This window comes from Puma concolor, chromosome E2, assembly GCF_028749965.1.
Source record: "Puma concolor isolate L17-30 chromosome E2, mPumCon1.1.hap2, whole genome shotgun sequence".
Taxonomy (NCBI): Eukaryota; Metazoa; Chordata; class Mammalia; order Carnivora; family Felidae; genus Puma; species Puma concolor.
The window spans coordinates 29,793,133-29,821,087 of record NC_141681.1 but is presented as its reverse complement, the minus strand read 5'-3'; the positions used below and the strand labels follow the sequence as shown (position 1 = coordinate 29,821,087).

Genomic DNA, 27,955 nt, shown 5'->3' with positions numbered 1-27,955 from the left:
CTCGCCTCGTCCAGGGTCTGGTGGCTCCAGACAATCCTTGGCATGCAACCGCATGATTCTGACTTCTTACCTTGATTATATCCCGAAAGACTACCGTTGACCCTTGAACAGCTCAGGGGGCAGCCAGGGTCACCCCACCCCCCGCCGTGTGGTTGAAAAAACATCAGTGTAACTTTTAACCACCACCACCCCCCCCCATAAACTCAGCTACTAATAACCTATCGTTGACCCGAAAGTTTACCAACCAGATAAACAGATAAACACCGTGTTGGTGTTATATGTATTACACACTATGTTCTTACATAAGGGAAGCTAGAGAAAAGAAAATGTTGTGAAGAGAATTGCAGAGAAGAGAAAATACATTTACAGTACGGTCCTGTATCTGCCTAGAAGTGGACCCACATGGGTTCAAACCCATGCTGTTCAAGGGTCCACCGTATTTCCAAAGGAGGACACGTGTAGAGGCACTGGAGGTTACGATTGGAACATATCCTTTTGGGGGGACACCGTCCTACCCACGACACAGCCCCTCTACACCGACCTGCATTAGGGTTGGCTAGAAGACGCCGCGGTGACATAGCTCCAACTCTTGGAGGATGTCACGCAAAAGTAGGTCTGGCTGCTTTCATTTCGTGGTTCTACCACACCAGCCTGGGGCTACCAGGATAACCACAACGGGTTCTTGCGGGAGAGAGTGAAAGGGGTACACAGGGATTTCATGTGTTCACCCACAAGTCCATTACCGCTAGAGGCGACCTGCGCTCTCCTGGTGCCCTGGGCTCTGGTCTCCGCAGGGCACTGCCCCTTGTCTCTCACGGGCAGCGGCTTCTGCCAAGCAGCAGAAACATCGAGCACCTAGGCTGGACCCCAGCGCCCTTGGGATGCCAGAGCCACACAGGTCACGAAGAGGCGCCGCGAAAGCTTCCCTCTGCCGGAGGAGCCCCAAAGCTCTGCTGTTTAGGCCCCAGTGTCTCCCAGAGCCTTGCGGGAAAAGGTTAAACCTTGAATGGGGCGAGCGACGTAAATGAGCAGAACTGAGCCGAGTCACGTGCGAGGCAGCAGAGAACGGCGGGGACTGTGGCAAACCGAGGCGCGTGCCTCATCTCAACCGGGCGGCTGCTATTTAGCGCCATGTGAAAATTGGCACCCAGGGTTGCCAGATCTTCGGGAATTTTTTAAAGAAACACCAAAAAGTCACATTTTTTTTACGTGAAGTTTCCCCCTTTTCAAAATGCTGCTGAGGCTGGATTCAGCCCACAGGCCACGGGTTTGCAAGCCCTGCTTTAGTGAGACAACTTTTTCCGTCTTGCCAGCTCTCCGCTTAACTCCCTGGCCGTCCGCGGGACATGGACGTGTGTCAAATGGGGCAGAGCCAGGAACAATCCCCCTCCCCCACCGCCCTGGGATTCACCCTCCCCCAAATAGCCAGGGCCTCTCCCTGGGTCCGGCTCCCTCCTGCGGGACAAAGCCCCTCTCAAGGGACCCCCTTCAGACCGAGTGCTGGCAGACCAGCAGCACAGGCCTGCCAGGCAAGCCTGAACATGCCGGGAGCCCACTGAGACCCAAGCTGCGGGGGCTTTTCCGGTTCTCAAGAGAAAGTCCAGACTTATCACCGTGGCCTCCGAAGGCCCTCACTGGCAGACTGTTCCTGGCCCTTTCAGCCCGTGACTTTGTTCTTTACGTTGGTCCCTACTGACCCCTAGTCCCATCTCTTCACCCTGCCCCCCGCCTTTTTTTAGACAGCGCCGGCTTTCTTCTCCATGGACGCCTTGCTCTCTTCCATCTCTGGACCTTTGCGTGTGTCATTCCCTAGACTGTGCCTGAACCAGCCCTCCCACTCCAGCCCCCCCACCTAACACTCCTGTGTCTCCGTAGGTAGCTCTTCAGGTCTCAGCTCAGAAGCCCCTTCACCCAGGAAGCCCTCCCTGACCACCTCCACTAGTTTAGGGGCTGAGGGCAGGTGTTCCCACAGTCTGCTGGAGTTCTCCTTCGCACCCAATTCTCTTTCCTGAGAGAGGGAGGTGACGTTCCTCGGGGACAGGGACCACAACTGCTGTGTTTCCAAGTGTATATACCTCTAGCACCCAGCATCATGCCTGAGGCCAGGCAAATGCTTAAATATTTGCCATAGAAAGAAAGGAAGGAAAGGGAGGGAGGGAGGAAGGAAGGAAGGAGAGGAGGGACCCTCCACTTCTGTTTCCATCTCTCTGCCTCTTTTCTTTTCTGTCCGGCTCTCTCACTGCTCTCTGTCCTCACCTCTAAAGTTCTAAAATCTCTTCCTCTGACAATCTCGCAATCTGAAGATGTTTCGGGGTTTTCCTCCCCATCTCGGACGGAAGGCAGCCTTGCCCTCGCCCCCACCCTGGGCGTCCCTCCAAGAACCGCTGCTCTCCAACCTCTGGACGTCACGAGTCTAGAGTGGTCGCGCCAGATGTCCCCCCGCAGGGGGTCCTTAGTCTTGGCGCCCGGATGGGGGTAGGGGTGGAGAGGTCGCGCACTGCCGGTGCCCGCCAAGGCCGGGAGCGGCTGGCGGCGGGGCGAGGAGGCGGAGAGAGGAGAAAAGAGGAGGAGGGCGAGCGGGGGGTGGGGTGGGGTGGGGCGGAGCGGGCGGGGCCTGAGCGCGCCCCCCTCCCAGCACAGCCAGCGCCCTCCCAGCCCAGCAGGCCACATCTGGCGGCTGCCCCCTCCCTTGTTTCCGCTGCATCCAGACTTCCTCCGGCGGTGGCTGGAGGCTGCGCATCTGGGGCTTTAAACATACAAAGGGACTGCCGGGGCCGGCGGGAACGGGCGGCGGCGCGGGGCTGGGGCGCGGGGGCCGGACCATGCGCCGCTGAGCCGGGCGAAGCCCAGGCCACCGAGTCGAGCGGCCCCTCGGAGCGCAGCGCCGCGCGGCGGAGCAGGCGCCAGCCAGGCGGCGACGCGGCCACCCGCACCGAGCCAGCGACCCCCGGGCGACGCGCGGGGCCCGGGAGCGCGATGACCGAGGCGCGAGGGGCCCGGGGCGCGCTCGCCGGCCCGCTGCGGGCGCTCTGCGTCCTGGGCTGCCTGTTGGGCCGCGCCGCCGCCGCGCCGTCGCCCATCATCAAGTTCCCTGGAGATGTGGCCCCCAAAACGGACAAAGAGCTGGCCGTGGTGAGTCGCTGCGCTGGCCTCCAGGAGTCAAGTTCAGAGAAACTTCGGAGGCCGAGGATTGGGGGGACGGGGGGGGGGGTCTCCGGGTCTCCGGAAAAGCCACCCCCGCGGTGGGCACACGGCTTGGGGAGGAGCTTCAGGAAACAACTTGGGGGGTCTTTGGCTAGCTGAAGGAGGGAATCTCTTTTGCAAACCGTGGGGGATCCTCGGTAATTGGAGAAGGCCTTTGATAAACAACTTGGCAACTTTTAGGACACAGCAGGGGTGGGTGGGGGGGCGAGAAACCAGCGGGGGTAGGGCAGGGAATGCTTTGGCAAACAGCTGGAAGGGACCCCTTTTGTAAATAGCAGGGTCATTGTGTAGTATCTGGGGGATTTGGCAAGGGGGCAGCTTTGTAAACAACTTTTGGACACATCTGGGGGGTTGGGGCTAACAGGCCCCTGGCGAGAGTCGGAGACCTTTGGCCAAAGGCCTAAAAGGGGTCTCTTCTGAAAATGGAGGATCTTCCGAAACCTCTGTAGGACTTCGGGAACAGGGTCCATTGGCACACAATTTGGGTTAACTTTTGCACACATGTGGAGAGGAATTCAGGGTAAAGCAGAGCTTGGCCAACGTTGAGGAACCTTTGGCATCCATCTGGAGAGAGGCCTTGGAGGGGACCTTTAGGCAGATATTTGGGGCAGGAGGGAAGCAGAGAGAGCATCGTTTTCACCTGGCGCAATTGACAAGTTGGTCAGGAAGGTCAAGGGTTGCACCTCGGAAAGTTTCCTCGAACTTCTCCAGAGAGGGTTGAGGACCCGAGGAGAGAGCTGGCCGCCCGGCGCAGGGAGGGGCGGCGCGGGAGGGCCCGGGCGCGTGGGGCGGGGGCGGACTGAGCCTTGAGCGCCAGGAGCCCCGGCCGGCCGGCCGGAGAGCCGCCAGGCAGCCCTCCCTCCTGGCGGGGCTCCGAGCTGTGGCTCAGACGTTGTTTTGCCAGCGCGCTCACTCACTCGCTTGCCTGGCTGGAAGGGCTCCCTGACCGACCGCGGCAGCGTCACACGTTACACAAGGGCCTGGGGGCACCCGAGGGGCACCTCTCCTCACCTTGAGAGCCCCTGGGGCTGAGGACCCCTCCGGATGTTCCTTCCCGGCTTCCAGACATCTGCTCCTTTATTGCTTCACCTACCCCGGAAATCTCATTCTCCTTCATCCTGGTCCCCATCCTGCCCAGGACAGGACTTTGGTCCCCTCTGGTCACCCTAGGTGCCCCTTCTCAGGGGGCATCATTTTTTACATATAGACCTCTGTCCCAGCTGGGTAAGTGGGTTGGGAGACCTTATATTTTTAGGGGGCTGCTTTTTCACAAGGGTCTGGAGCTGGCCGGCATGTTGACGTGGCTGTTGGTTGGGGGTGAAGGTGAGCTTTGTAGCACTGACAAAGCTACCTGGGTCCCCACACCTCCTACAGCACCTGGAAGTCCATGTTGCCCAGAGGCAATGCAGTAGGAGGCCTGAGAAGCCTCCTCTAGACTTAGACTGGTTAGGTTCACATCAGAGAGACTCTAACAACTGACCTGCTTAGGCAAGTGACTTAAGTTCTCAATCTCACCTGCTTCCTCAGACAAAATAATAGTGATGCTTGTCTCAGGGCTAAGGGGGAAGTAATCCTAGACACCTTGAAGGGAGGGTTCCTGGCACACGGTAAACATTCAATAAGGGATAACCTTTGTTCTCATTCTCATTATCACTATTATTATACCCTCTATTTCCCGTTCCTAACTGCTCCCCAAACAAGGTTAGGGCCCCCGTAATAAGGTCTCCTGGCTGTCTTTACAACACAGATCACATATTTAATATTGCACCCACTGTGGTCTATCAGCCTCCCCACACTGGGATCTGAACCCTGGAGACTAGAAACATCCGTCGTGTTCACCAGTTTATCCCCAATAATACTGGCACAGGGCTGGGCACATGGCAGCCGTCAAAAAAACATTTGGTGAGGAGACAAATGAGCTGGTCGGTCCCTGCGACTCCCCAGGGGTCTGTTTGGTTTAGGCCTCGGTTAGGGCAGAGCTGGCTGCTCAGATCCAGAAAGACGAGATGATTTTCTTTTTTGGAAATGACAGATCTAGGATTTGTACCCAGGTCTGTCTGCGACGGGAATCCGTGCACATAAGCCGTGAAACTCCTTATAAGAAAAGCGAAAGAACAATTTCTATGTCATCAGCCGTTAGGTGAATTAAAAGAGATGACAGAGGAGAAGAAGAGGGGCAGAGAGTTAGAGTTCCGAGTGTGGACCCAGGAGCCGGATTGCTTGGATCCGAATCTAGCTCCTCCGTTCATGAGCTGTGGGATCTTAGGCAAGTTTCTTAACCTCTCTGAGCTTTAGTTTCTTCATCTGGATGATGGGGATAGTAACAATAACCATATAGGGCATATAGTAAGCACTCAACACGTGTTGCAAGCCATGCTTTACAGCTTTGATGTGACTCAACCAGTGGGTCACAGAGCTGATTGGGGAACCCGGGATTCTACCCAGTGCTGTTGGATTCCCTGACTACTTTGGTCAGTATTGTGCCATCCTGACGTGGCTGCTTGCCTCCGGGTGTTCCTGTCTTCCAGCAATATCTGAACACCTTCTACGGCTGCCCCAAGGAGAGCTGTAACCTGTTCGTGCTCAAGGACACACTAAAGAAGATGCAGAAGTTCTTTGGGCTGCCCCAGACGGGTGACCTTGACCAGAGCACGATTGAGACCATGCGGAAGCCTCGCTGTGGCAACCCTGATGTGGCCAACTACAACTTCTTCCCCCGCAAGCCCAAGTGGGACAAGAACCAGATCACATACAGGTGCCAAGGCAGGGCCCCTGGGCCGTGGGGACAGTGGGTCTCCGGGCCTTGCTTCTCCCCTTCTTGGGGACCCAGCGAGGGGCCTGGAATTCTTAGGAAATAGAGTCGGATGGACCACAGCTTGAATCCCACACTTACTAATAGCCTTGGGGCATCAGCCAACTTAGTTTCTAGTGCTCTGAGCCTTGGCTTTCCAGTCTACAAAATGGGGCTAAAACACAACCTTCCTAGTAGGTTGTTGGGAACTAAGCTTGGTCATAAATAAAGGGGATTTCACAACGTCCAGCCTACGGTAAGAGCGTAGTGAATGCTAGTCGTTCGTCACATTATATGCACTGTTATTACGATAATACGCTATTATTATTAAGTGGGGTCGTTGGAGCAGGTGGAGGGAATTTGATGATTGGTTGCTAATTGAGTTTTATATGATATTAAAGAGTTGTTATAACTGATTGTGAACTGGGCTGCGAGCGCTGCTCTGTCTGGCTCGTGCTGGATTCCAAGGGGGAGATCTCTGCCTTGTGCCCCTTAACGCGTTATTCATGCCTCCTCGCCCGCCAGCCAGAGGTGAGGAATGAGGCTTCTGAGCCAGGGCATAGAGGCATGGGCTGGGCTAGGGCTCCACAGAACCCCAAGGCATTCTGGGTGGGCTGTTCTCCCAGCAGGCTCTGCTCAACACGCACACACGTATACCTGCCCGTGCATCCAGGCTCATACACGCTCGTATGTGCGTGCAGAAGTCTATGCACCCCTCACCTGCTTAAGCACACACTCGCACACCTGTACTCATGCGTGCACATCCACACACGTTCAGGCATGGTCACACACACAATTGCATATACACACTTGCACCTATATGTCCATGCTCGTGTGCATATGCACACTCACATTCCTTGGTACACACAGGCACACTCACACGTGTTTCTATCTCCTCCAGGATCATTGGCTACACGCCTGATCTGGACCCCGAGACAGTGGATGATGCCTTTGCTCGTGCCTTCCAAGTCTGGAGTGATGTAACCCCGCTAAGGTTTTCTCGTATCCACGATGGAGAGGCGGACATCATGATCAACTTTGGCCGCTGGGGTAGGCAGAAGAGGGGTCAGCAGGGGGCCAGGGTGGAGACCAGGGGGGCAGTCTGGCCATTAGAGGGGCACCGGAGTCCTGAGCATAGCTTAGACAGGAGAGTAGAAGATGTAGACACTGGAGAGCCACGCTGATGTGGAGGCAGGTGACATGATGGGGGGGTGTGCCCTCAAAGCAAGTGGTGTACCTGCACTGCCCAACATGGTGGCCATTGGGTACATAAGGCCGTTTAAATTTAAATAAAACCTAAAATTCAGTTTCTCGGCCACACTGGCAACATTTCAGGTGCTTAGTGGCCACAGGACATTAGTGGCTACTGAATTGAACAGCACAAAGAATATCCCCATCATCACAGAAAGTTCTACTGGCTAATGCTGGGGGGACACTGAGCAACTCCGGATGTGAGGGTGGCTCGGAAACAACGGAGCAGTGTAGACGCCAGAGTAAGCGGGATAGAACCTGGGATCAAGGACACCATGTGGGTTGGCCTTGTGAACATTGGCGGTTGTGTAGACGTGCAGGGAGGTAGCGTGGACATCGTGAGCGGCGTTGTGACGTGGGTGAAGGCACCGGCGCAGGCAGCAGTGTTGACGTGTGGGTGGATGGTGCGGACCTGGGCGGCAAAGTAGGCATGAGGGCTAATGTTGTGGATCTTGGTGATGGTGTGACTTGAGGGTAAGCGCTAGGGCCAAAATGGCAGGGAACGTGGGGTAGGTGATGCAGACAATGGTGTAGAGGTGGGGACAGTGAGTGAGTGGTGAGGACGCCGGTGTGGCATGTTAGTCGGTGTGTAGGTGTAACGTCGTTAGTGAAGGTCGGTGGTAGAGATACCATATAGACTTGAGGGGTACTGAAGACCGTGGGATGGTGATGATCAAGTTAGGAGCCCTCTGCGGAGATGCCGTGTTCCCGGTGCCGGATAACCGTACCGGGACAGGGAAGGGGACAGACATTAGGGCCGCTGTAGGACCGTGGGCTGGGCGTGGCTGGGTGTGGCCGGGGCAGCTAGAAGCTGAGACCCACTGTGTTGCAGAGCACGGAGATGGATACCCCTTTGATGGCAAGGACGGGCTCCTGGCTCACGCCTTTGCCCCGGGCCCTGGCGTCGGGGGAGACTCCCACTTTGACGACGATGAGCTGTGGACCCTGGGAGAAGGGCAAGGTGAGAAAGTGAACATCTGCACGCCCGGGTCTCCTCCCCAGTCCTCCGCGAGCCTCGCCGTCCCTAGCAACCAGGACCGTGGCTTCCTTGGCCGCCGTGCGCACCTCCATCTGCTCCGATGGGACCGGAGAGACGGCAGGGGGAGGGAGGTCACGTAGCCCGGTGAGTCAGAGTCCCGGTCTCCAAAGAAGGGCCCGGAGAGGCTCACACTGCATCCACCCCCTGCTGCCCTCAGTGGTCCGCGTGAAGTACGGGAACGCCGACGGGGAGTACTGCAAGTTCCCCTTCCTGTTCAACGGCAAGGAATACACCAGCTGCACGGACACGGGCCGCAGCGACGGCTTCCTCTGGTGCTCCACCACCTACAACTTTGAAAAGGATGGCAAATACGGCTTCTGCCCCCACGAAGGTGAGCGTCCACCTGGCCCCGGGGTTTCCACCTCAGCCTCCACCTTCCCAGGCTCCCCACTACCCCCTGCGCTCCCCACCCCCCCCCCAGGCCGGACACGGCCAGTGTGCCCCACTTCATTCGTTCGTTCAGGCCCTACCAGCCTCATCTGAGCCACTGCTGTGTCCTTCTCATCGGCACGATTACGTACGTAATACTTGCAGGAAATCAGTTGTTTTGTTTTGCCCTTAGCAGAAATACTTGCGAAATCACAGGTTTGACGTGCTAGTTATTTTTTTTTTCTAATGTGCACAAGAATGAATTTAGAATTACTAAGATGCCCAGTGGTCCTCCGGCCAGAACTGGGGATTCAGGGACACGAGGAGAGGCTGGCGGGGGGGGGGGGGGGGTGGTGGTGGATCGGAAGCCTAGCAGTGGGATTCAGAGGCGAGACTCAGACACCGAGGCCGGTACCCAATCTGGCTTGGGGACACCAGCCCTGGGAATTTCAGCCATCGTTTCCGGTTCTGATGCTGACTCTTCCAGTGTGTGTGTGTGCGCGCGCGCGTGCGTGTGCACAGCTGCGTGCACACGTCTGGGTGTGGGACTGTTCCATGTGCCTCTCGGGGTCTCTGTCTTCCCTTTCTTGTGTCTGATTCTCTGTGTCTCAGCAAAGGCATTAGGCTTGACTCAGTATCTTTGTGTTTTTGCTGATGCTTGTGACAAAATGTTTAGATATTTTGAAGCCATATAGAGCAAGGAGTTTCCTTAAGGGGTAAGGGTATTGACATAACACACCCAATCCTTTTTTAATAGATCCTTCACGATGACACACACTTCATAACCAGAAATCACAAAAACAGTGCGTATACATCTCAAAGCTCACGCGACAGTTTGTATTAAGTAAGAGTTCAAGTCATCGACCATTAATAAGTCAAATTTTTAAACAAAGATATTTTATGTCTCTGGCATTTCCCAGTAGGGAGTTGAGCAGAGATAACCTTGCCATGTGTCAGTCCCTGTGATTAGAAGAGAATGCCTTGATCATGAAAGTGGAAACAGCTGTAATTCATAAGTTTGGTTTTTCCCTGCATCGGACATTAGCCATTTACTTGGTGTTTAGCCAGATTCAAGTACATACAACATGCACGTGTTCGGTCTTGGGATAGAGGTTCTGGTTACTCAGCCCCTCCTGACTGCTGAGTCAATGATTGCTTTTCTTCATCCTTGTTGGGGGCAGGATCTGAAAGGGGATGGGGGCTTCCTGGGTGGTAGAAATGCAGCTGTTGGGAGACCAGAGACAGAGGCTGGCCTCCCTCAAGGTTAACACGTTGCCTTTCCCTCTCTGAGGCCACCGAGGCGTCTGGCTTCAGTTTTGGCTCTTCCCTTGGTCTCCTTGTTTCTGGCATTGTGGGGGGAAGGTCTCTTGGTTGGGGAGAGGGGAGTAGTGAGGATTTGGGACCCTGATCCTGTGGTCCCTGGCCCCCATTTTGGCCATGGTGGAGTTAATGAGGGCTGATGAGGTCACCTCTGGCGCCGTTGTGCACAGATGGTCCTTGTTACGCACTTGTGGTTTTGCTAGTTGGCAATTTCAGAGATACACCATTTTGTAGCTTTGGGGGTGGATGAAGGCATGGGGGAGCAGGGGGAAAACCCAAGACAGACAAGCCCAGACTCTTGACTCCCACTCTCCCCAAATTCCCCAGGCATAACCTCTGTCTTGGGGAGGTCAGAGTGGGAGCTCGGAGTGCATATTAGAAGGTGTCTGGAGACTCCACCTCTCTTCCATTCTCGCCCTCCTTTCCTCCTCTCTCTCCTACAGAGACCACAGGAGGGCCGTCCAGGAAAGTGCCTGGGGTTGAAAGGGAGGTGAAGCTTTCTCTCTCTCTCTCTCTCTCTCTCTCTCTCTCTCTCTGTGTGTGTGTGGCAAAGAGTGTGAGCAAGAGAGAGATGACCATGAGCAGTTCCAGAACCAGCCTTCTCAGAACCTCAGTTTTCCTTTCTCTCGAATGCAAAGATTTGTGGTCCTGCCGACCACCATGGATGATATTTTTAGCAATCTGCGTGGCTTGGGCACAGACCAGGCAGAGTGGACAGTCACCTTGGGGTTGGGTCAGGGGCAGGGCTCTGGAGGCCCCATGCTGTGTGCCAGGTTTTAACCATTTCATTGGTGGGAGGAGGGGTGGCCCATAAGGTCCCAGGGGAGGGATCGAGGTGGCTGGGGAGGCAGGAGTACCCTCCAGGGGACCAGAGGAGCAGCAGTTCAGCTACCAGCATAGACGGGTTTTAACATCTTAACAATGCTGTATCTTCCCTGGTGTGAATTGGCAGGTTGGCCCCCAGCCAGCCGTGCGCCCACGCAGGTGCTGAGCTCATTCCGGGTTGGGCGGTGGGTGGCCTCTCACATTCATGCTCTCTCCGTCTCTCCCTCACCCCCAGCCCTGTTCACCATGGGTGGCAATGCTGACGGACAGCCCTGCAAGTTCCCATTCCGCTTCCAGGGAACATCCTACGACAGCTGCACCACCGAGGGCCGCACCGACGGCTACCGCTGGTGCGGGACCACGGAAGACTACGACCGAGACAAGAAGTATGGCTTCTGCCCCGAGACCGGTGGGTGTCTCCACCTCTGATGGAAAAGTCTGTCCTCTGGTAGAAAAGCTACCAGAGCCCCCTCCCCCTGTCCGGGGCAACTCATCAGAGTCCTTAGCAGCTGGTACAGCATGAGCACCAAAATCCGAACAGATGCTGATCAGAACAATAGCCAGTTCAGCCGAAATGGTGATCCCTAATGTCAGGCCAGCTCAGGACCCTCTGTGAATGGCCCATCCACTCTCAGCTTCCTTGTAATCGTTTCTCTCTCTCTCTCTCTCTCTCTCTCTGTCTCATCTTGAAGTATGTCTTCCCTGCCTTTCTTTGCTCTAGTCTGTGTCTCTGTCTTTTGGCTTCTGTTTTTCTGTAAGGACTCCCTTCCTCCCTCCCTCCCTCCCTCTCTTCCTCCCTCCCTTCCTTCCTGATTTTCACTGAGCACCTGCCTTCTGCAGGAGACACAGGTAGGTCTTCCACAGGAGCCCGCGTGATGGAGCTCACTGTCTAAGTATGCTGGCCCCGTTGGCTGTGCCCAGCACCCTTTGCCTCTGGTCCCCTCCAGCCTCATCCACGGGAGGCTAATAAAGCTCTGGAATCTGGCTGCGTGGGTTTGACGCTTCCAGCAGTATCTGCTCAGGCAAGTTTCTTAATTTCTCTGAGCTCCAGTTTCCCATCCACGAAATGGGGGTGACTTCCGGTCCCTACTGCACAGGGTTATAGAGACGTGCTTGCACCAGTGCCCAGGGCTGAAGCGGGTGCTCCATAAGCGTGATTTGTTAATGTCCACATCGTGTGGTTCCCTGGTGGTGGCCTCAGATACCTTGCTGCCCCCTGACCCATGTCCCTCGCTCCACAGCCATGTCCACTGTTGGCGGGAACTCAGAAGGTGCCCCCTGTGTCTTCCCCTTCACCTTCTTGGGCAACAAGCACGAGAGCTGTACGAGCGCGGGCCGCAGCGATGGGAAGATGTGGTGTGCGACCACAGCCAACTATGACGATGACCGCAAGTGGGGCTTCTGCCCTGACCAAGGTACAGCGCTCTGCCCGTTGGGCAGAAACACCAGATGCTGCCCCGCCCCTGCACTGGAAACCTTCCTGGGCCCCCACCCACCTCTGGCATAGACATCACCCCCAGACACCCACCTGTGCTGGCAGACACACTGCTTTGGCTGAGGCCCCGCCCATCCGTGGAGACGGCGCTCTTCTCCCCACGAGGCGGGGCTGTGGCTGTGCAAAACATCCCAGTGCCGAGCGCAGGGTACCCTGTTCCAGAGAATGATTCCCCTGCAAGGCGTTCCCCTCCAGTGGGGAGCTGCCTGCAAGGAGCTGGGTGGGCAGGAAAAGAGAGGAAAAACAGGAGGAGTGTCATCCGTTCTCCAACACCACCCTCCAGGTAGCACAAGAGAGTCCCCAGAGCCCTCCGTGTCCCATTGGCACCCTCCTTTGCCAAGTTGTGAATGGGTGGGGGGACCTTGACAGTGCTGCCCCCCAGGGCTCACAGGCTGGGGCAAGAGCATGACCAGGAGATAGGCCATGACCTTACTATGTGGTCAGTGCAGTGAGCAAGGTGTTTGGGGGCACTATGCCCACTCTAGTCTGCAGGGCCCAGTGGATTGGGCTTAAAGCTCCCTGATGGCGCCAGACGGCCGGTGAGAGGTCTGGTCCGGGGCTGGCCAGAATTAGATCAGCCTCTTTTTATGTTACTTTTCTTCTTTTTTACTCACAATGGGGTGGTATTTGGGTAATGGCTGACCGACAGAGACTGGCCGAAAGACGTTTTCTTAACCCCTGCCAATGCCACTGTAGGACATATCCTGATACTACCTGCCCTGCTCCAGCTTCTACGTAAAGGTGGGATTCTCCATCTGCTGGAATGGCTTAAGACCCCAGAGCTGTTGTGGCACACTTGCGTTCCCTAGGACTGTCATAACAAAGTGCCACAAACTGGGTGTCCTAAAACAACAGAAATGTATTCTCTACAAGTCTAAAATCAAGGCATTGGTACGGCCACCTTCCCTCTGAAGGCTGCGTGGCCCCAGTCTCTGCCTCTGTTTTTACGTGGCCTTCTATGTATCTTCTCCTCTTATAAGGACACGGGTCACACTGGATTAAGGGCCCACCCTGCTCCAGTGTGACCTCCTTTTAACTTACATCTTAATTTATCTGCAAAGATGCTATTTCCATATAAGGTCACAGTCACAGGAGCTCAGTCTTAGGAACTGAACCTATCCTTTGGGGAGACCCCCCTCATCCTACAGCCTGCCCTCTGTCTGTGGCTAAGCCTGGGCAATCACTCCAAGTGGGAATGGTTGTCATTACTTCCCCTGGGGCAGGAAGGGTGAGCCCAGTCTTCTTCCTCTTCGGAGACTCTATAGTGCAAGTTTTTTGTTTTGTTTTGTTTTTTTTATCAAATGGGACCCCAAGTAGAGGATTTGCAGCTGCTGTTTGTTCTTTATAGCACACAGCAGCCGCCCACCATGGGAAGGGACAAAGGGACTTTGGCTGACCTGACTTGGAAGCAATGGGCATAGTATCTCAGTCCCAGAGTATTCAGGAGAAGGAAAAATCAGTATGTGCCATTTGCAAGGCTCTCGGCCCTACCATGGGGATATCCTCAGAACCCTCATCCTCCCTTGTCTCTCTCCCCTTGTCTCTCTGCCCCCCTCCCCTCCTGCGGCCCTTAGGGTACAGCTTGTTCCTGGTTGCAGCCCATGAGTTTGGCCATGCAATGGGGCTGGAGCACTCTCAGGACCCTGGGGCCCTGATGGCACCCATTTATACCTACACCAAGAACTTCCGCCTGTCCCACGACGACATCAAGGGCATTCAAGAGCTCTATGGTAACCCTCCGTGTGGGGCTTCGGGATGGGGGTCTGGGGAGGTCACGCAGCCCAGGATGGAGGTCAGGGCTTGGGAACCAGCAAGGTCCCGTCTCTCCAGGACCGCAGGAGACCAAAGGCAGGAGACAGGAGCACTGATCAGTTCTGGGGGTATCAGAGCAGCCCTCCAAGGGGACCCCTGGATAGTCCCTTTCCTTTCCAAATAGCACCAGTATTCATGCCCCTCTTGGCTCCCCAGAGCCACTCTGTGAGGTCGGCAGGGGAGAAACTGGCTCTCCATTTTCTAGGTGAGTAAACTGAGGCCTGAGGAAGGTAACCCTTTTGGCCCAGGGTCACCAGGAAAGCAACCAAGTTAGGTTTAGAATCCAGGAGAGGGAGCTAAATACAGAGCCGAATGTCCCAGCGTATGGAAGATCCTGATGAGACCGGGAGGGGACCCAAGGTGTTTGGTTTTCATACCCGATTCTTTTATCTTGATGTGTAACAGGCGTAATTCAACCAGAGCTTGAAAACAGTGATTTATTTATTAATGCTTACGATGAGGCTAGAGTAGGTCCAGTAAGAAAAAAAAAAAAAAAAGGTATCAAATGGTCCCGGTGCCCGGACCAAGTCAAAGGGAGAGATGCCAAGTTCAAGTGCATCTGCCCCTCACCCACAGCAAGAGATGGAGCAGGTCTTTACCTCCTTGGACTCACTTTTGTCTTCTCTAAACTGTGACGGGTTGCCACGAGGAACAAAGGGATGAATGCTTGAGAAGGTTCCACACCCCCGATGCTGGACACACTGGTGGCCGCTGTTGGCCTTGACTCTCTTTTGGGCTTAAGAACCTGAACTCTGGGTTTGAATCCTTGGGAAGGTCGCTCCACCTTTCTGGGCCTCAGTTTCCCCATCTGTAAAATGGCAGTAATAACGGTGCCTCCTTGCCAGGGCCATGGTGAGGACTGGTTCGGGCGATGTCAGTGAATAGCATTTGTTAAGTACCAACCAGCTGGTTGGGACCCTGGTCTCTCTTCCCTGATCTGCCACGTCCAGACATCATCTCTGTGTCTTGCCCGGCCTCACTCCAAGGCCAGAATACTATTTCTTCTGACCCTTAGCAGGTTGGGTGGGCAGCCTTGGGGGCTCAGCCTGGTGGGGAGAGCCCCTGGAGCTGGCGAGAGTCTGAGGTCACGTCCTCCTCCAGGGGCCTCCCCTGACATTGACACTGGCACCGGCCCCACCCCAACTCTCGGCCCCGTCACTCCTGAGATCTGCAAACAGGACATTGTTTTTGATGGCATCTCTCAGATCCGGGGGGAGATCTTCTTCTTCAAGGACAGGTGAGTACAGGAGTATAGGAGCTTGCTTCTCGTCCTTGCCCTGTGCCCATGTCCCGTTACCCCGGTGCCCCCAACCTTTGCCTCACAGAATGGCCCGTACAGACAGCTTGTCCTATGTATTGGACAGCCTCCAGATGTCAGTGGCTTACCGCAATGGGCATTTCTATTACTCTTTCCTAGTCTATGGGTCTGCCAGGTGTCTTGGCTTTGGGCTGCGGTTTGGGTTTGGGTATCTTCTGCATATCACTCAGTCTCCTGGGATTAGCAGCTGCTCGTGGCAGATGACAAACACAAGAGGCCAAATCAAACCACACAAACACATTTAAAGCCTCCACTCACATCATGTCTGAGAATGTTCCATTGCCTGAAGCAAATCACATGGCCAGGCCCAACACCGACTATAGAGGGTGGTACTGAGAGGTCACATGACAAATGCACATGGATGTGTAATTCTGAAATAGGGGTGGAGGGAAGAATTGGAAACAGTAATCCAGGCTCCCACAGGCTTTCTCCTGGAATGGACTTGACCTCAAATAGCCAAATCATTCTTTCTATGGGGATCAAGTAACCGCAGGGGAGAGGTGGTATCCTTTATGCTGTAGATAAAGGCCTCCACTCAATCGATCAAGAGCTGAGATTCACCCAGCTGCCCTAGCCCTCCCGGAGAATGGCAGACAGTATCTAGGACTGCATTAAAAGGTCTTTCCATCGTCCATCTGTACATACACATATACATATACCCATCCATCATTCATCTATCTGTCCATCATCTATCCACCCATCATCCTTTATCTATTACCAGTCAGTCATCATCCTTCCACCATCCATCCATTCATCAGTCTGTTGACCCATCCATGCATCCATCCATCCATAGAGTGTGGTAGGTGACAGAATGAGCTTTGGAGCCAGATTCCCTGGGTTGGAATCTTGGACCTGCTCCTAACGGTGGCATGATTATAGGCAATTTAATTATGTGTATGTGGTATGAAGTCCAGAGGTAGGGCTGCCTCCAGGGGCAGGACTCAATGATATCTTTGTCCACAGCCATCCTCCGCGTTGATTTCATCTCAAGGCTGGGTCCCTCATGGTCACACAATGGCTGCCAGTGGCAGCAGGCTTCCTTGCCCACATCCGGCAGGAGAGAGAGAGAGAGAAGTCCCCAAGATAGGAAATACAAGTCTATCCAATCTTGTTAGGCTCACATGAATCATATAGCAACTACTGAACCAATAATAATTGCCAGGAAATGCTAAGCTCTGATAAGCTTAGACCAGTGGTTCTCAAAGGTTGGCACATATCAGGATCATCTGGAAGGCTTGTTAGAACAGATTGCCGGGCCCCAAGCCCAGGGAATCTGGCCCATAGGTCTCGAGTGGGACCCAATAATTTGTGTTTCCCAGTCCCCAGATGATGCTCATGCTGTTGGTCTGGGGAGCACACTTTGAGACCGGTGGCTTGTGGCTTAAGCTAATCGGAATGGGATTTGGGTCCACCGGTGGGCAAACTTGGATCATGAATACCGGAGTTGTGTGAGGAAGGATGGAAGGGGAAGAAATGGGTAATGGGTGCTGGTACACCGCCAAGAGTGCCTGCAATCTTGTGACATTATGAAGATTTCGTTTTACAAGGCACACAACGTGCTTGGCACTTAGTAGGCCCTCCAGAAGTAATAGTTGTCACTCTTGCCAAGGTGCACGAGTCCATTGCCTTTCAATTCAAGACATTCTGTGAATACCATAAGCCCCTGCCTCAATTGGCTTCTGATCTAATAAAAGATATTTGAAGACGTTTTTAAATAAAAGATATGTAAATAAAAGATATTTAAAAACAACAACAACAACAATCAAACTACTATTCCAGGCACCCAGTGTTGATGATTTTGAGAGACTCAGAGGGACAAGAATATGGTATGGACAGAGGTAGTTAGGGAGGGCTTCCTGGAGGAGGAAGCAAGACAGGGAGCAAAAAAGTGGCTTCTCTGCCCTGGCATCTTGCAGAGGGGGCTCCGCCCATTCTCCAGTCTTTCCAACCTTCCTTTTGCTCTTGGCTCCTTCTCCAAGGGCGTCATCGCTGGGAAGTTTTTGAGTGGGCTTGGGGAGCTAACATTACATGTGGTAATAGCTGCAGAGTGACCCAAGGTGTGGTTTTCTGTGTCCCCTGCCCCAATTCCAGGTTCATTTGGCGAACAGTGACACCACGTAGCAAGCCCATGGGGCCCCTGCTGGTGGCCACATTCTGGCCTGAGCTCCCGGAAAAGATTGATGCTGTATACGAGGCCCCACAGGAGGAGAAGGCTGTGTTCTTTGCAGGTGTGTGGGAAGGGGCCTGCCTCGCCCTCGGCGCCACGGGGGTCCGCACCGTGGTTCCTGTGCACCTGTGGGTGCTCCCTCTCTTTTATGGATCCGTTCTCTCAACCATGACTTCCAAAAGCATGGGATTCATCTGGGAGATTGGCTCAGACACCCAGCATCAAATAGCATTAGCCCACGTGTGAACATTTCATTACCTTTTAATTTTCAATCCTTCTGATCCATTTTCTAGAAGGAAAATTACAGTTCAGTGCTGGTGCCTCCAACGCTTTCCTAAAGCTAGAGCCTTTGACTGTTTTGAGTTAGAAGTTTTTAAAAGGTGACTTCATTTTTAACATTCAAAACTTAGTTCAAGAAAATAAATATATTTTCTATGGATTTCAGGATGAATTCCCTGAAAGCCAAATACTAAGCAAACAATAGTAGAAAAAGTCTCTGTAAGTGGTTAAGAATCATCAAGGTAGCGTCACACGGCTGACATCGGGGAAACCCCGCTCCTGCGACATTCATTTGAACCTACAGCGTGCCAGGGATCCAGCCCGGCCCTCACGGAGCTCACAAGCTAGCGGGGTGGCGGGGGGTGCGGGGAGAGAAAAGCGGGCTGTCAGGAGGAAATGCGGTAAGGCTATGATCATAGGGGAGGGAGGACTGATAGGAAACTGCCCTGGTCCGAGGGGTGGGCACAGGGACTGCCTCCTGGAGGAGCTGAAGTCTTAGCAGCACAAAGGTACAGATTCCGCCAGCCAGCTCCCCGCCTCCTCCGTCCCAGAGTGCTCGTGGGCTGTGATGCAATATTAGGGAAAGGTCTTCATGGTAAGTGTGGCACTTAGCGTGCGTGGCCTGGTGAGGGAGCAAGGCACGCACCCCCCCCCCACCCCCCTCCACTCACCTCCTCGGCCAGGCAACTTCTATAAGCAATTTGTGAAACCGTATATGCGAGTCTTGATTCTGGGCACTGAGCCCGAAGTGAGCAGGACCTTGTGTCCCTGATGAGAATGGGCACGCTGGGGTCCCCGGCAGACAGAGGACGGGAGGGACAGGCCAGCCTGAGGGATTTCAGCACCAGTCACCAACGCACGCTTTGCTTCCGCCGCAGGGAACGAATACTGGGTCTATTCAGCCAGCACCCTGGAGCGAGGGTACCCCAAGCCGCTGACCAGCCTGGGGCTGCCCCCTGACGTCCAGCGGGTAGATGCTGCGTTTAACTGGAGCAAGAACAAGAAGACCTACATCTTTGCTGGAGACAAGTTCTGGAGGTAAGGGGGTGGGGCAGAGTAGAAAGGAGAACAGCACAGCCATCTGTGTGGACGAAGAGAAGACACTGTGTGGTTTCCTGTTTCCTGGGTCAGAGTCGGAGGTTTGGGGCCACGGGTGCCCCCTCCCTCGCCTCTCCTGTCCCAGAGCTGCAGGCCCTGTGAGAAGTCCCTGAAGGATGAAGCATCTTTGTGCACACTGCTGCTAGGGGTCTGGTCAGAACCCCCTTTCCTCCTCAGAAGTCTTTCGAGTGGGCCCATGTCTGTCTGGTGTGGGGCCTCCGATTTGGGAGTGACTCACTGAAGACGAGGGTAATAGAAATAAAGGTAGCAGCTGCTACTAATAACATTATTAGTTATTATTATAACATTATTCCAGACATTATTCCAGACATTATTCCAAGGGGCTTTATGAGATAAGTATTGTTATTATTCCCATTTTACAGATGAGGAACCGGGGGGGTTAAGTATCTGGTTTAAAGTCACACAGCCATGTCGTGGCAGGTTGGGATTCGAACCTGGGAATTCTGGCTCCTAGAGACCATGCTACTTATTTTCCCTATTCTCTATTGTACCTGGGAGAGTGGGGTCCTCAGAAATGGGGGTGGGGTAGGTGGGGGTGGCAGAGGGCAAAATACGATGAAGACAGAGATGGGTCCACCAGTTGCCCGCAGAAGCATCCAGATCAGGCCCCACGGGAAGCAGCAGGCACCCTGTGAAATGTCTGCCACGGGGCCAGTGTCTGTGGGTGCAGGCTGGCAGTGGGCCAGTTCAGAAGGAGGTTACTCACCGCTCTAGGTCATCAAAAGGAAAGGGTTCAATTCCAAGAGGCCATGGTCAGGGCCATGGGTCAGGGAGCCCAGTATCCGTGAATGGTCAGTGAAAGGCCACCCGGACTTCCGGAATTTGATTAGAAAGCTTCACATTTCCCAGACAGGGAAGCTGTGGTCCGAAGAAATTAAATACCTTGTCTACGTTATTTAAATGCAAGTGTGTTGGCCACAGAACCAGGATTGTAACTGCTTCTCCTGGCCCCAAACCCCAAGCCCCTCCACTCTACCCTCTGCGTCATTCAGTCAGTGGAAGGGGTGGTTGGGGCGAGGGGTGGTTGGCACCTTCCTCCTGTGGCTGCTCCCGCATCCGGGCCCTTTGCCGGCCATCCCTGAAACAGTCCTGCTTCCCTCCCAGGCCTCCCTCTTCTCCCCCTTCCCTGCCCTTCCCACCCGTCCTGCCCCCAGCTGCCCTGCATTCAGAAGCTGTTTGCCCGTGTCAGGGAGGAAGTCCAGACATATTGCTAAGATACTTAGCAACTTAAGCTGATGGATATCTCAAGCCTCAAGAAAGAACACAGTCAGCCAGGAAACCTCGGAGCGGGCTTTCTGCCCGTAGGCTCCCAAACACTCCTCTGCACAAGCACGTACTACAAATAGCAGCTCAGCGCGGTAGGCGCCCTGAATCTCTAAATCTTAGAATGCGGACAGTGAGCAGCACAGACACGCAGAAACGTGAATCTTCGAACCATAGAGCAGCACTTGTGTCTACAAACCATGGTGTTGGAAGGACTTTTGTGCTCCCCCTCCAGGGCCCCCTGTGTATGTGAACATATAGGACAGATATAGCCACGTGTGAACGCGAGTGTGCCCAAGCACGCATGTGTACGCACACACACGGACACGCGGGCTGTGGCGGCACCTGGCTGGGATTCGGGCAGAGTTATCTGCTTCCCAGTCCCTTTCTGCAACGAGCCCACCTTCCGAAGCTGGGGTCCAGAATGCACAGGCTGCTCTAGAAGGTCAGTGAAACTGACTTAAAAGCAGCAGAGCTAAAGGCCTTTCTGGAAGCTCTGGACTGGGGTTTCCAGAAGACGTAGTCAATGAGCTTGAGACGTTGTTTCTGGAGCCGAGGCTTCAGAGGCCTCAGGGACCTCCCTGCTGGAGAAGGAAGGAGAGCCCCAGATGACAGAGGACAGGCATCTGCTTCCAGCCTGGCATGCCCTCGTCTGTGCTAGGGCGTTCTCAGCCCCTGCTTCTGGAAGCTTCCACCAAGTGCACAAATGTATACTCAGTATCTCCTATGTGCCAGGCACTTAGCTGGGTGCTGGAAGACAGTGGTCAAGAAATAGTCACGCTTTTCCTTGTGGAGTTTACGGTCGAATGAGGGAACTAGATATAAACATGTTTGAAAAGAACAACGATGGCTTCTGTGACAGGCTTATCCCAGGCCTGAGGCTGTGCATTTCACCTTTATTTATCTTTTTAAATGCTCACTTATTTTTGGGAGAAAGAGAGGGAGAGACCAGGGGAGAGACAGAGGATCCAAAGTGGGCTCTCCGTTGACAGCAGAGAGCCCGATGCGGGGCTCGAACTCACAAACCTGAGATCCTGACCTGAGCCGTAGTCGGACACTTAACTAACTGAGCCACCCGGTGCCCCTCACCTTTATTTCTTTTTAAAGGTAGATCCTATTTTAGCCCCGTTTTCCAGGTGTGGAAACTGAGGCCGAAGTACCTCAAGGGTACCCCCGTGGAAAAGCTGGGACAGAAATGTCTGTGTTCTTAACACCTGCTCTGCACTGCCAGTTTCCACAGCGGTAGGGAGGCATGGAGTGTCACAGAGAAAGAAACCTTTTCAGGCAGTGTAGGAACCTGCAGACAGAGAGGAAGACGAAGAGCTTCGGGCCCCTTCAGAGCCAGCACCTTCTGATGCCCTGATGCCTTGTTCTTCCTGGCCAAAAAGAACTTGGAAGCAAATTGGTTCACTTCTCCGAGCCTCGGTTTCCACATCTATAAAATGGGCTTGCTTCCTGCCCTGCCTACCCTCTGTGGGTAGACTGAGAGAGAAATGAGGGCGAGTTCAAGCATAGGACCCAGAGTCGGAGCCATTACCACTCTGGGAGAATGTAGTGTTGGGGGCGCCAGAGGGGGTGGTGTGGATGAGGTGCTGGGACTTTGGGCTGAAGACTTGGTTTTGGTAGACCAGGTCACGAGGAAGCATATTAGGTTTTGCAAGAAGTCTTATGATGCAGCTGGGGTTAAGAAGGGCTTTCCTGACGATTCCCAGGGTGGTGGGCAGAAGGGGAAGTGGAAATGGCGGTTGGTGTGAGGGATGGGAAGGGAAACCCACAGGGAAAGCTGTTGTTGGTGTCTAGGATCGGCTGGTCGGGCTGGCCTCGGGGAAGAGGGTCTGCTCTGAGGCCCCACAGAGGAAAGCTCGGCTGTCCCCAAAATGGCATTTGAGCACAGATCTGTCTAGAAAATCAGCTCCACAAGGGCAAGACTTTTATCTTGATTGCTGCAGTATCCACAGGCAGGCAGAGTAGGAGGTCATTAAATATTTAGAGAATAATGAGTAGGTTGAGTGTAAGTAGAAAAGCAAAGGAATCAAAGTGGCCCTGGCATTTAAAAAAAAATCTCCAAAAAGGGAAAACGATGGAGGTATCGCTAGCCAGGAAGAAGACTATGCCAACTAATTCTCAAAGTATTTATCTGGATAAAAGGCACGGCCCAGGATAACTATGTGCCCTGTAAGCTACATCAGGGACGGAGGGGGCGGGCGGCCCGCCCTGTGACTAACAGGGCTTGGATTCGCGTACCACTCATGTAACCTGGCTGTCCCAGATGAGATCATCTCCCAGGATGCGGACGGTCACCTCCACCTGGATGGAGAAGCAGTGGTTTGTCAAAGCCTCTCAGTGAAAGAATGTGGAGGCGGGACCCCATCCCTGGACTCTTAGTCCAGTGCTCCCCACACTGCAGCAGGGATCAGAGTGTGTAAAGGAACTAACATTTCCCAAATACTAAACAGCAGACAGGGAGATAGGCATTTTGCATATGTTATTTCATTTCCTACATACGTTAATTAAGATGCTCAATACAACCCCATTTTATAGTTGGTAAAGCGGAGGTTCAGAGAGCACCTTGCAGCTGGGGGGCCAGGCAGGCCTGGGTTGGATTACCACTTGGGGGCTGGGTGCACTTTCTAAGCCTCTGGTCTGAGTATTCCGGTAGTAACCGTGTCCTGGGATTCTCACAAAGATTGACAGGAAATATATGGAAAGTGGTTAAGGCACTGCTTACACATTAGCAGTAATCACAAGATTGCTTTTATGGGACTTTTAAAGGTCACATAACTAATGAGTAGTGGGGTTGGGATCCAGACCCAGTCTGGCTCCCTGGCCTTTGACTCCAGCCGGCCGCCTCCCTGCAGGGCTAGGTCTGGTTTTCCAGGCTCAGCCAGGAGCCAGCCGCTGGGCCCTCCCATCCAGGTTGGGGGAAGGCTGGCCTTAAGGGACGCCCCCCGGTTCCTCATCTGCTGTTTGCTTGCAGGTACAATGAAGTAAAGAAGAAGATGGACCCTGGCTTCCCCAAGCTCATCGCGGATGCCTGGAACGCCATCCCCGATAACCTGGACGCCGTGGTCGACCTGCAGGGCGGTGGTGAGCGGCCCAGCCCCCTGTCCGCTTTCTAGGACCTGCCTCCCCGCCCCCAGCCCCGGGGCCCAGCTCCTCACACGCACACACTCCCTCATTGTGCAGAGCAGCAAGCGGAGCCCGGGGAAAACAAACCAGCCCCTTCAGCCCAGGGCTGGGAAGGCATCCAGACCCCTGACCTCTGCTCACTCAGCTGGCTCCAGGCAGTAAGACCCAGAAAGGCCCCTCACAGCTGCAGGGCCTGGAGCCAGGGAAGGGGAGGGCAGGAGGCCTGCTGGAACAAGAAACATGGGCTCTGTGCCCTGGATTCATTCCGGGGTTTGGTCCAGGCCCTTTCAGGTTCCACAGGAGGCCTTGTGACTGCCTCCCATTAGCAGAAGGATGGCTCCATTGGAGACAGGACAGACTTTTGTCCTGCCCTCTTGCTGATGTGGCAAAGTTCTCCCACTCAACTCAATCTGCCCCCGGTCCCTTGCTGAATAAAACACAACCCCGTATCAGCAAGGGATAGAATTTGGAGTTTGAAAACCATATTCTGAGGAGGCTTCTGTGAGGTCTGCAGGGTCCTGGAAATGAGTTCAGTTGGCTTTTTACAGGAGGTTTCAATTAAACTCCACAAAGATTTCTTTGGAGCCCCTATCATATGCTAAGCACATGGCCCTAAGCTCCAGTGGTGAAAGATCTCACATGTCCAAGAAAGAGCAGCACATAATCTAGGGATTAGGTTAAGGATTGTCTTCGAGAGTAAACATCTATTGAACACCTACTGTGTGCTGGCCTTTTGAAAGAAGGAAATGAGATCACGTACGTCAGGAATCGCACATTTTTTTTTCTTTTTTTCAAAAAAAATTTTTTTTTAACGTTTATTTATTTTTGAGACAGAGAGAGACAGAGCATGAACGGGGGAGGGGCAGAGAGAGAGGGAGACACAGAATCAGAAGCAGGCTCCAGGCTCTGAGCCATCAGCCCAGAGCCCGACGCGGGGCTCGAACTCATGGACCGCGAGATCGTGACCCGGGCTGAAGTCGGACGCTTAACCGACTGAGCCACCCAGGCGCCCCAGGAATCGCACATTTTAAAGCCGGTAGGGGCCAGGCCAATAGCACGAATGAATGAAGCAGGCAAGGCGTACAGTGGGGAAGGGTGAGGTCTGAGGTGAACCAGAAGGCACTTGGCTGATTTACAACCACCTTCTTCTGATGGCTGCTGCAAGAATGGGGGCCCAGTATCGTTCAGATAGTCTAGCTGTTTTAAAAGGGAGCAAGAGGGGCGCCTGGGTGGCTCAGTCGGTTAAGCAGCCGACTTCAGCTCAGGTCATGATCTCACGGTCCGTGAGTTCGAGCCCCGCGTCGGGCTCTGTGCTGACAGCTCAAAGCCTGGAGCCCGTTTCAGATTCTGTGTCTCCCTCTGTCTTTGACCCTCCCCTGCTCATGCTCTGTCTCTCTCTGTCTCAAAAATAAATAAACGTCAAAAAAAAAATTAAAAAAAAAAAAAGGGAGCAAGAAATGTGTATTTTCATGTGAAATTTCCAGATGTTTGTACGCTGGCAACTCATTCAGAACAAAACAAAACACAGAATCTGTGTAAGCCAAATAGCCAGCTGTCGGCCTGAAAGGCCTGGGAGCCTCCTCATTTGCCCCCTCTGGGAAGTGCTTAGTTTGTGCCTGTGCTCAGTGGAGCACGGTTATTTACATTAATAATAGCACGTATTAGCCGATTTAATCCTCGCCCAAAGGTCTAAGAGGTCCGTATCTTCACCCCCATTTTACAGATGAAGAAACAGGGACTCAAGAGAGCTTAGTTCCCCAGCCATTCCCCTTCCTCCGGCCTCAGAGGTTGGGGCGGGGTGGGGGGGTCTTCTCTGGTTTAAAGGCTTCTTCCCTACGGGAGGCTCCCAGGACCCTTTCATGTGCTATAATGTCCAAGGATGGGGTGGTCACCACCTCCTTTTGTCTCGTCCCAGGTCACAGCTACTTCTTCAAGGGCGCGTATTACCTGAAGTTGGAGAACCAGAGTCTGAAGAGCGTGAAATTTGGAAGCATCAAATCCGACTGGCTGGGCTGCTGAGCCGTCTCTGGCTTCTCCAGGCCCCGCGCGTCCATGTCTTCTGCAAAACCAGGCCCTGAGCGCCAGGGAAGGACCCGGAAGGGCCTGGCAGCCTTCAGCTCTGTAGTTAATCAGCATTCTCACCCCTACCTGGTAATTTAAGATTCTGAAGGGTGGCTCTGCCCTGTGCCCCAGGAACGGTGCTGCTTGTACCCCTGCCAGGTGCCCTCATCCCCCTTCCATACCCCACCAGCCCTCCAGAGCCACCCCCAAAGAGATGCTTTGATATTCTCAATGCAGCCCTGCCTTGGGCTGCCCTGGTGCTGCCACGCTTCGGGCTCTTTCTCCCTCCACAACTTTCTGTGGCTTACAGCACCCTCGGAGCCAACAGAGAGAGACTGTCGCAAGAGGGCACTGGTGGCCCGACAGCCCAGCCTGGCACGGGGCAGTGGGACAGGGGCATGGTCACGTGGCCACCCTGCACACCTGGCTTCTCACTGCCGGACGCCTTAGGACCTCTTCTACGTTAGCAGTTTGCTTTGTATGCACTTTGTTCTTTTCTCTCGATCGACTTGATTGTTCCACTTTGAATTTCTTGACAGAAGGACTTCAGGCTGTCTGAAGTCACTCCATGATGCATCTCAGCCCACATAGTGATGGTTCTCTTGTTCACTCTGTTTAGTACGTCCCTGACCCCATCACTTCCTCCACTGGCTGGAGGAAAACCAAGCCATGGCTCCCGCTCAGCCCTCCCCCACCTTCCTTCAACAGTTCCCCATGGGAAATGTCAACAAGTATGAATAAAGACACCAATGGAGTGGCAGTGTTTGCAGGGGTTTTTTTTTGTTTGTTTTGTTTTTTGTTTAATCTGCAGAGCCTAGAGAGGGGCAGAAGAAGAAACTTAAAAAGTCTATAAATCTCTGCTCCCTACAGGGCCCGGGTGACATTTGCGGCAAAGGTCAGAGCTGCCAGAATAAAGAGCAGGAGACCCTCCAAGTGGGTGAGCTGGAGTCCCTCTGTCCTGAAGGAAGAGCCTTTGAAATAGCGCTGGTTCTGTCACTGTGCTGGCAGGGTCTCATTCAAGGTCCCCTTCCTTTCTGAGGCTCAGTTTACTGCTACTGAACCACAAAAACGCCCTTCCATTAATGGAGTGCTTACTATGTGCCGGGCGCTTGACATGCAGCATTTCATTTAACCTTTACAACAGCGTAAAGACGGGGAGGCTAATGATTAGCTCAATTTTTACTGATGAGGAAACAGGCCCAGAGAAAAGCAACTTGCCCAGGGTACCATAGCTATCAGGTAACAACCCAGGTCAAGGCCAAAGATGACCTAGAGAAAGAGCTCTAGCCCCAGCCCAGAATCTCCATCAGCAGCATTACCCTCTACTGCCCCCAAAGCCACCCTAAGTAAACATAACTAAGGGAGAAAGAAAGTGGGCCTTCAAAACACAGCTTCTATTAATGTTTAAGCTCTTTATCTCTCCTTCCCACCAAGTTGCTCACCCCTAATCCCCTTCTATATAGGAAGCTTGGAATTGCTGGGAAACGAATTGAAAGCCTGGGATTATTTCGGAGGCCCTTTCTGGCTCTGACAGACTGGTTGCTTCAGGCCTCTCATGGTGAGGCTGGTGATTGGACAGGACTCTCTAGAGGTGACCTTTGTGGCCTGGGAGTCATCTTTTCTCCTATGGCCTGCCCAATGGCTCAGGTCCTTGAGGGTCCTGAAGAGATAGCCTTTTGTGCAAGTTCCTGGCTAAAGAGACACAAGGGACTGCCAGCCCCTACTTGAAGACCCCCGAGGCTAAGGAAGCTTACATCATGACTATAATACACTATTATTAACATGCTCTGTTACACTGAGAACATTCCGCGGCTCCACAATGTAATACCTAAAAGGGGCCATTTCTTGACTGCTTTCCTATGAACACTACATGTTTCATTTTGTTTTCATTGTTACTACAACTTTATGGAGTAGAAATTAATTTTTTCCCATTCTTAGATGAGGGTACAAGCTCAGAGGTTAAGTGAGGAGCTGAAGGCCACACATCTATCCGGTAGGGTTGGAAGATTCTGAGATTATGCAGTAGCTAAGTGTGAAACACCAGCTGTCCCAGGGTCCTGATTCGGATTCTCACCAGGCCCTCCAGGCTGGTGTGAGTCGTTGACCAGTAATTATAAGTTACCATCTCCAGTATTTGCTTGTCTGCACCCAAGGTTTGACCACCTGGCCTCAGGTCCTGGGAAACTGTCTATCTTCCCCAGCCCCACCACTACTCATATAGTTCCAGATAGGCCCTTGAACTTCCTCAGGGTAAAATAGAGCCATGGCCCAAGTTATTTCCCTTTTGGGGGCCAGGTTCCTCATCAAGCGTGGAAGGCAATAGTTGGCAATCATTGTTTTTTTGTATTAACAGCATTGGGAAACCTCGATTTTCTTTTGGAGAACCATCTTCCACTCTTGGCCCATGTTTTGAGGGGAAGATTCCACTCCAGGTACCAATATCTCTGTTGTCATGACTCTTTCAGCTGTAACTGGCAAACATCCACCTCAAACTGGTTTAAGCAAAACCGAAA

General features: G+C 53.6%; 1 protein-coding gene across 1 annotated transcript; it reads left to right on the top strand.

The window, feature by feature from the left end:
- The first annotated feature begins 2,638 nt into the window (after positions 1-2,638).
- On the top strand, positions 2,639-26,202 carry MMP2 (matrix metallopeptidase 2). The gene is made up of 13 exons (XM_086689410.1): positions 2,639-3,132; positions 5,733-5,959; positions 6,897-7,045; positions 8,079-8,207; positions 8,443-8,616; positions 11,035-11,208; positions 12,041-12,214; positions 13,869-14,024; positions 15,208-15,343; positions 17,516-17,652; positions 18,749-18,908; positions 23,230-23,339; positions 25,297-26,202. The coding sequence occupies exons 1-13, from the start codon at positions 2,977-2,979 to the stop codon at positions 25,398-25,400; spliced, it is 1,986 nt and encodes a 661-aa protein (XP_086545536.1). The 5' UTR covers positions 2,639-2,976; the 3' UTR covers positions 25,401-26,202.
- The last annotated feature ends 1,753 nt before the right edge of the window (positions 26,203-27,955 follow it).